This window comes from Oncorhynchus nerka, linkage group LG14 (assembly GCF_034236695.1).
Source record: "Oncorhynchus nerka isolate Pitt River linkage group LG14, Oner_Uvic_2.0, whole genome shotgun sequence".
Taxonomy (NCBI): Eukaryota; Metazoa; Chordata; class Actinopteri; order Salmoniformes; family Salmonidae; genus Oncorhynchus; species Oncorhynchus nerka.
The window spans coordinates 74929544-74938841 of record NC_088409.1 but is presented as its reverse complement, the minus strand read 5'-3'; the positions used below and the strand labels follow the sequence as shown (position 1 = coordinate 74938841).

Here is a 9298-nt window from a genome sequence, read left to right as displayed (position 1 = left end):
AGTGCAATCCGGCATCCTTGGGACATGGACATCACTCCCAAAAGCCTAACCTTAACCGTTTTAAAATGTCCACTTCATTGGGACGTCCCACTGATCCCAGATAGCAAGGACCTATTTTCTAACTACAGAGAGGAGGGGCCGGTGTACATGGAATGAAAACCTACTTCGAGTTAAACGCTGGTTTAAACACCAACGAAATTACGCAGACCAGGACGAAGGTCTAGAGAAGGTTCACAGCATTACCGATCAAGAGGAGTTCCCACTTTGAGAAAAATAAGAAAGAGACTTTAGTTTGTCCTGGCACGGTTTATGGTAGCCTGTTTAGAAAGGAGAGATGAGTCTCGGATCCTGATTGGAGTTGACAAGCGCGCTCCACTACTGTATCCAGCCTTTCAACCCCTCTCCGAAACCAGGAAATCGTCGAGGTGTGCTTATCTTTATCCTGCTTGTGGATCGTAGGCTACCCCTTTGCGGGTAGATCCATGTGTATCTCGCCGATATCGTCGTCTTTTATTTAATTGTTTTGCTTTTGAACCCGGGCTCAGATCTGAAGCCGAAAAAACTGCATCGGAGTGGATCTCTCTTCTCGCCTAACAATGAGGTAAAGCGGGTCAAATCTGATCGGTCTGTTCATTGTGTTTATTTTGTTTTGGAACTACAATACAACAGTTTTGTGCGCTTGTAGTGCTCGCGCATGGACGGTGCAAGTTTTTGTTTGGAGTCTATCACATGATTTATCATGTAACACCGATAGATCTCGAACTGTTTCGGTAGTCTAGTTTGGACTCCAGATAGACTAAACATGTCATTATTAAAGTGGCCGCCAGACTAGACCAACTTGTAGAATACCTCATACAATGTTGCACTTTGTAGCCCAGTTGAATTTTGGAACGGGGCTGAGTGAGAGAATAATCAGATAAGTGCACGCCAGAGCGCTGTGTCTGTCTGGTGTCAGTCAAAAATGTATATGACTCTGTCCCCTTGTCATACAGTAGTAGCCTGTTACTCTGTCATAGTTGAACATATTGTCAAGTGGCCTAATTCCAGTACATTAGGCCCAGAGGGCATTAGAGCGGGTCATTTGTACTTTACTTGAATGGAAATTTGTGTCCCATAGTGATTTAGGTTTATCATGGAATCAAGATTTATTGTGGCCTATTTGGGAAATGGGACGCTGCTATCTGTAATGGTGCCCTGTGGTTGAGCACTCTGTGTAAGCTAGGCATGGAGCTGTCTGGTCAGCTGGCTTGCCGTATAACACCACGTATCCATGCAAGGTCTCTTTTTTTCCCTCTGGTAGTTGGCCAACCAGGGTTGTACACGGAACCAAATTGCACCGAGCATGGAACACTCCAGTCTACAAATTCCACATCCTGTTGAAGCTTGTGCAGTTGGCAATTACATGCTTTGAAGCAGACACTGGTTAGGCTTTTCTGGAATGTTTAAAACATTTTTTTTTTATTCAAACACAATGGCCCCTCACATATGACCTGGGCATATGTACATTTGTATACTCTTACTCTATCCACAATGTATATATTTGTAGTGTTTCCATAACCTGTGCAACAAGTTCTTTATCTTTAACCAATCTTGAATCTCTCACTGTTTTTGTAAAACCTAGTTGGGCAAGTAAGGCCTTGTATTGTTTTTAACCTGTTGCTGATCACTTTGGTTTACTTTGTTAAAACCAACACTGACCTCTAAGCCTACTAAATTAATGGGCTTCGGCCCCACCTAAAGAGGTCATGTCATTTACCTTGCTTACATAATGGGGGGAGGAATGTAATGTTGTCGGTCACATCAAGTTCATTGTCCTCCAGCATAATCTACCGTATTTGAATGTTGACACAGAAATGCAGCCAACTGGTTAAATGTTCCATGGTTTCTCCCAATATAGGTAGGCCTAGCCCTAGATCCTGAGCTGACCCAAATCTAATACATAGAAACCTCAGTCAATACATCCAAGGCAGTTTGTTACATGTTCTCTGTCCACCCTGGCTTTGCATACATTCTCCCTATAAACATAATCAGCTGAGCCTTTCTGGCCAGTTTCCTCCATGTTTCTCTCTGACTGTATGCACACTGACACACAGGAAATAAATCAGTCTTCATTAATGGCAGCTGGAGGATTCATTGTTATCAAAGTGACGCCTGCTGTGACTCGCTCCAGGTGTCTGGTACTAACTGACTCCCCCTTGGGCTGGGCTAGCATACAGTAGACCTACACAGGACACCCTTCAAGTGTAAGGTGGTTGTGAAACATGCCACATTTGATCTAACAAGTCATTCCATGCGCTGTGTTGAAACCAAATCAAATTTTATGTCACATGTGCCAAATACAACAGGTGTAGTTAGACGTTATGGTGAAATGCTTACTTACCATGGTTGGAGTCAATTTGAATTGAAGACAGTCAATTTTGGAAGTAAACAGAAATTACAATTCAACAATAAAAAAAAGGGAATTAGTTTTCAATGTACTTTTCAGTTTCTTGAGAAGTCAAACTTTTTATTTCAAAAGTTTAAAAAATTCAGAATTTTAAATTCAAATCACTTCCTGAATTGACTGCCTTCTATTTGAGTTAAGCCAAACACGGTTACTTACACCATATATACACAAGTATATGGACACGTCTTCAAATGAGTGGATTTGGCTATTTCAGCCACAACCGTTGCTGACAGGTGTATAAGATTGAGCACACAGCCATGCAATCTCCAGAGACAAATATTGGCAGTAGAATGGCCTTACTGAAGAGCTCAGTGACGTTCAATGTGGCACCGTCATAGGATGCTACAGAACGGGACCACAGAGTGCTGAAGCGCATAACGTGTACAAATTGTCTGTCCTCGGTTGCAACACTCACTACCGAGTTCCAAACTGCCTCTTGAAGAACTGTTTGTCGGGAGCTTCATATAATAGGTTTCCATGGCTGAGCAGCTGCTCACAAGCCTCAGATCACCATGCACAATGCCAAATGTCAGCTGGAGTGGTGTAAAGCTAGCCACCATTGGACTCTCTGGAGTGATGAATCACACTTCACCATCTGGCAGTCCGACGGACAAATCTGGGTTTTGGGGATCAAATCTAATTTTATGTCACATGCACCGAATACAGCAGGAGTAGATCTTAGAGTGAAATGCTTACTTACAAGCCCTTAACCAACAATGCGTTAAGTAAAAAATGGATAAATAAAAGTAACAAATAATTAAACAGCAGCAGTAAAATTAACAAGTGAGGCTATATACAGGGGGTACAGAGTCAATGTGCAGGGGCTTGGGTCAGTTGAGGTAATACGTACATGTAGGTAGAGTTAGTGACTATGCAAAGATTATAAACAGAGAGTAGCAGCAGTGTAAAAGAGGGTTCTGGGTAGCCCTTTGATTAGCTGTTGAGGAATCTTATGGCTTGGGGGTAGAAGCTGTTAAGAAGCCTTTTGGACCTCGAATTGGTGCACCTTTACCGCTTGCCGTGCAGTAGCAGAGAGAACAGTCTATGACTAGGGTGGCTGGAGTCTTTGAATTTTTTGGGCCTTCCTCTGACACCGCCGAGTATATAGGTCCTGGATGGCAGGAAGCTTGGCCCCAGTGTAGTACTGGGCCGTATGCACTACCCTCTGTAGTGCCTTGCGGTCTGAGGCCGAGCAGTTGCCATACCAGGCAGTGATGCAACCAGTCAGGATGCTCTCAACGGTGCGGCTGTGGAACTTTTGGAGGATCTGGGATGGTGCAGATGAAGAACCTTTTGCCGATCTGAGGACCTATGCCAAATATTTTCAGTTTCCTGAGGGGGAAAAGACTTTGTCGTGCCCTCTTCACGACTGTCTTAGTGTGTTTGGACCATGTTAGTTTTGTTGGCGACGTGGACACCAAGGAATTTGAAGCTCTCAACCTGTTCCACTACAGCCCCGTTGATGAGGATGGGGGCGTGCTCGGTCCTCCTTTTCCTGTAGTCCACAATCGTCTCCTTTGTCTTGATCACGTTGAGTGAGAGGTTGTTGTCCTGGCACCACATGACCAGGTCTCTGACCTCCTCCCTATAGGCTGTCTCATTGTTGTCGGTAATCAGGCCTACCACTGTTGTGTCGTTGGCAAACTTGATTGTGTTGGAGTCGTGCCTGGCCTTGCAGTCATGAGTGAACCGGGAGTACAGGAGGGGACTGAGCACGTACCCCTGAGGGGCCCCTGTGTTAAGGATCAGCATGGCGGATGTGTTGTTACCTACCCTTACCACCTGGGAGCGGCCCGTCAGGAAGTCCAGGATCCAGTTGCAGAGGGAGGTGTTTAATCCAAGGGTCCTTAATTTAGTGATGAGCTTCGAGGGCATTATGGACTTGAACGCTGAGATGATGCCAGGAGAACGCTACCTGCCCCAAAGCATAGTGGCAACTCTAAAGTTTGGTGGATGAGGAATGATGGGGCTGTTTTTCATGGTTCGGGCTAGGCCCCTTAGTTCCAGTGAAGGGAAATCATCTTAACTCTCAGCTTACACTGACATTCTAGATGATTCCGTGCTCCCAACTTTCAGGATGACAATGTCCCTGTGCACAAAGTGAGGTCCATACATAAATGGTTTGTCGAGATCTGTGTGGAAGAACTTGATTGGCCTGCACAGAGCCCTGACCTCAACCCCATCGAACTCCTTTGGGATGAATTGGATCGCAGACTGCGAGACACTCACTAATGCTCTTGTGGCTGAATGGAAGCAAGTCCCCGCAGCAATGTTCCAACATCTAGTGGAAAGCCTTCCCAATAGAGTGGAGGCTCTTGTTGCATGCAAAGGGAGGACCAACTCCATATTAATGCCCATGATTTTGGAATGTGATGTTCAGTGAGCAGGTGTCCACATACCTTTGGTCATGTAAGGTACAAGCTCTTTCCCAATGACGCAGAGTTAAAGAAGAATAGAAAACACAATAATGAGGCTATATACAAGGAGTACCATTACTATATCAATAGGCAGGGGTTTATTTTTTAAATTTATTTCCCCTTTATTAAACCAAGTAGGCCAGTTGAGAACAAGTTCTCATGTACAACTACGACCTGGCCAAGATAAAGCAAAGCAGTGCGACAAAAACAACAGAGTTACACCTAAACAAACGTACAGTCAATAACACAATAGAAACATCTATGTACAGTGTGTGCAAATGTAGGGAGGTAAGGCAATAAATAGGCCATGGAGGCGAAATAATTACAATTTAGCATTAACACCGGAGTGATAGATGTGCAGATGATGATGTGCAAGTAGAGATACTGGGGTGCAAAATAGCAAGAGGATAAGTAACAATATGAGGATGAGGTAGTTGGGTGTGATATTTACAGGTACAGTGATCAGTAAGCTGCTCTGACAGCTGATGCTTAAAGTTAGAGAGAGAGATATGACTCCAGCTTCAGTGATTTTTGCAATTCGTTCCAGTCATTGGCAGCAGAGAACTAGAAGGAACGGCGGCCAAAGGCAGTGTTGGCTTTAAGTGACTAGGCAACAGGATATACTACACTGGGCTGGCAGGTGTTCTCGTGGTTAGAGCGTTGGACTAAGTAACCGAAAGGTTGCAAGATCAAATCCCCGAGCTGACAAGGTAAAAAATCTGTCGTTCTGCCCCTGAACAAGGCAGTTAACCAGCTGTTTCTAGGCTGTTAGTGAAAGTAAGAATTTGTTCTTAACTGACTTGCCTAGTTAAATAAAGGTAAAATATATACTCTATGTCTTCAAGCAACAGCTCTCGCCAGTTTGACATTTTCCCCTTTCACTCTCTCCACACTGAGCAAAAAAACCTTATTTTTTTTCTTCAACATTTTAGTCATTTAGCAGACACTCTTCTCCAGAGCGACTTACAGGAGCAATTAGGGTTAAATGTCTTGCTCGATTACTGGCCCAACTCTCTTAACCGCTAGGCTACCTGGCGCCTTGTGTGTTTAGAGTAATAAAAGGCTGCTCTCATCAGTTTTTAAAATGTTCCCCTTTCACTCTCCATGCTGAGCACATGTAGTATTGATCTACTTAAAAGCAAGAACACCGATTTCTGACTCACCTACAGTCTCCTTTTATTTCTCTCACATCATTCTTTGTCTGCCTGACTGTATTGAAATGAGCTATGGATGCCTGACTGGAAGAGCTATGGAGGCCTGACTGGAAGGGCTATGGAGGCCTGACTGGAAGGGCTATGGAGAGGCCTGACTGGAAGGGCTATGGAGAGGCCTGACTGGAAGGGCTATGGAGAGGCCTGACTGGAAGGGCTATGGAGAGGCCTGACTGGAAGGGCTATGGAGAGGCCTGACTGGAAGGGCTATGGAGAGGCCTGACTGGAAGGGCTATGGAGAGGCCTGACTGGAAGGGCTATGGAGAGGCCTGACTGGAAGGGCTATGGAGAGGCCTGACTGGAAGCCGGTGGCTAGTGTAGACTCACAGGGAGGGTATTCCACTTGCTACCCTCCCGTCCCCCTCTACCATCATCAGTGATATTTTGACCCTGTGACCCCTGGTTGAAGAGTCAGGAGCTATTATGCCTGATGTTTAGGTGTTTGTCTAACTTTGTCTCTGTTTGACACAGTCATTAGTAACATACATTGCCTTAATCATGTAGTTAAGAATTGTATGGCACAACGTCGTTGTGTATTTGTCATCACTAACCATTTGGTGTATGTCAGTATGGTGATTTTAATGTAAACTATTTCCATAATTCCTTTGTTCATGAAAGTACATTCAGGTGGGTTCCCTGTACAAAAATCATCGTGATTCTCCCTCACCACAATGAGAGACCGTGTGATAGTATTCACCCAAAAATAATTTGCGCATCATTTATACATTAACACTGAATGTCGCTGTGGCCGAGCAATCTGTGCCATGCATTATCACAAGCTCTTCCATTTAACGCTACTGGCCTTTTATGTCAACACCTGATCACCACTGCCCCATAACAATTTACCCCCATCGGTGCTCCTTGTTCTAGGGCAAATAAATAGGCCTTTATGTGGGGGCCTGCCTTGGGATTAGAAGCAGTGCACAATGTACAAAACCTTCTATTGTCTCAATAGTGCCAAATCCAGTTTCCTTGGTGGTTGTTGTGGGTTCTATTACTAAGCATCTAGATTACAATATCCCCCTCCTTGTTCAGAGGTGTTACTCAAACGTATACAGTCTAGGCGTCTGTAGAATGGTGGGTAGGTCATGGTAAACCGGAAGCAACAATAGGGCTTTGTTCATTGCCACTGACAAAAGAATCCTCTACAACCTCCTATAGCATGGTACACTGACTGTGAATCAAACGCACGCGTCATATAATTAGGTACACCTCTCAATTCTATGAAATTGCGCAAACGCCAAACATATCACAGTGTGTTGGGATAGCACTTAGTTCTGGAGCCTGCAGCCTTGCTGGCTCGGTCCTAGTGGCTAACGGAGGGTCTAATTAGCCGCTACTCCCTCAGGTTTGGGACACTTGTGCATATAGTGGAGGCGCGCGTGAATGAGCAAATGGAGGGTCGAGGGTAAGGGGTGATTTGGGATTCAGCCTGACACTCCCATATGTACCATTTAAGTTCCTTCCTTCCACCCTAGCTAGTATCTTTCCACACACCCATATCCCTCATTCCCAACGCTCCCAGTTTCTCCTTTTATATCCCATGTAGTGCTGCAGCTGATCCATGTAGATGCTGTAGGTCAGGAGGAAACTGTGCTTTCACAGAGCCACTGTTGTCTCTGGAACAACAGTCATCATATTCTCCTTCTGGTTCCCTGGGCAGCTCCAGGCCTTGGTTGGCTTTGTCCCAACAAGCCCAGGGCATCGGCTTAGCTACACAGGGTACAAATTGCACCGTCACTGTGGAGCTGTAGGTGAGCGACTAACCACTAGGCATTGGATACCATAGAATTAGGACCTAGAATAGTCATTTAATAGGATCTCTATGTTGGATACTCTAAAAGTGGTTGCTGGCCATGGCTGAGACAGGCTGGGTCTTGTTGCAGTAGCCATGCTGTAATGATTTAATGCATGGTCAGCAACGGCTGCCATTTCTCCTTCCTTCTCTTTCTCTCCATTCATAACTCTCTCTTCCTCCCTAGGCAAATATTAATGTCTAGTGATTCACTGTTGTTCTGAATCTGATTGCTAATGGGCACACACACACACAGAGTAGGTTTAGAAGAGTGCCACTCCATAATGTGGCATAATGGGCGTCTGTGGAGAACGGTTTTATAGTGACAGCCATCGCACTCTCTCTGTCATGTCTACTGACTTTCCCCTACAGCCATACATGAGGATGCTGAGAGTGCATTGACTGGATAAAAGCTATGTTTTGGTTGGAAAATGTATATTGAGGCTCAAGCGATGCCACTGTGGGTTAAATAGATTGGGCATCAAAAACTATTTCCTGCATGGGTGACATTTTTGTGAATGATTAGCGTAGCGACTAATCTTGTTTACCGAAACGATCAGCTTTTGTGATATCGCGGGACTGGTTGCCTCTTCAGAGCTCCCAGTTGGGTCTCTCTGTCTGATAATATATATGTTGAATAATTCTAGGTTTTAGTCATTTGGATACCTTTTCAATGGGTAGTGAATTCATGTATCGTCTCAATGGGCTATACCTGTAGAAATGACCACCTCATTCAAAAGGTAGACTTAGTGATCCTCTGTCCATTGTTTCATTTTCAAGTTATAAGCATGTTCATGCATGAACTTTAGTGACCACGAGGCAAGTTGAACCGTTTTGAAGACACTGTGCATACCATCAAAGAGTAGGACAGCAACATTTGATAGATACATGATTTGATTGTGTACCAAAGATGAAAATGAGACTTCCTGTGTCTTGACCAACGTTGACCTGTTTTGAGGATCGTGATAAAGGAATTTCCACTACTACTACTCAGCATCTATACTGAACAAAAATATGAATGCAACAATTTCAAAGATTTTACTGAGTTACAGTTCAAAAATGGAAATCCGTCAATTGAAAAACATTTTAGGCCCTAATCTATGTATTTCACATGAATGGGCAGGGGCGCAGCCATGGGTGGGCCTGGGAGCGCGTAGTCCTACCCACTTGCGGGCCAGTCCTACCCACTTTTACATTTTTTTTATTTTATCTTTATTTAACTAGGCAAGTCAGTTAAGAACAAATTCTTATTTTCAATGACGGCCTAGGAACGGTGGGTTAACTGCCTTGTTCAGGGGCAGAATGACACATTTTTACCTTGTCAGCTCGGGGAGTCAATCTTGCAACCTTTCGGCTACTAGTCCAACGCTCTAACCACTAGACTACCTGCCATCCCACTTGCGGGCCAGGCCCACCCACTGGGGAGCCA

At 44.6% G+C, this 9298-nt stretch overlaps 1 protein-coding gene across 1 annotated transcript in view; it reads left to right on the top strand.

Moving 5' to 3' along the window:
- Positions 1 to 9298, top strand: part of vaspb (vasodilator stimulated phosphoprotein b) — a 31265-nt gene continuing 21967 nt past the window's right edge. The window contains 1 exon segment of the mRNA XM_029681261.2: positions 1 to 601. Within this exon segment, the coding sequence (XP_029537121.2) occupies positions 597 to 601 (5 nt within the window). The 5' untranslated portion in view covers positions 1 to 596.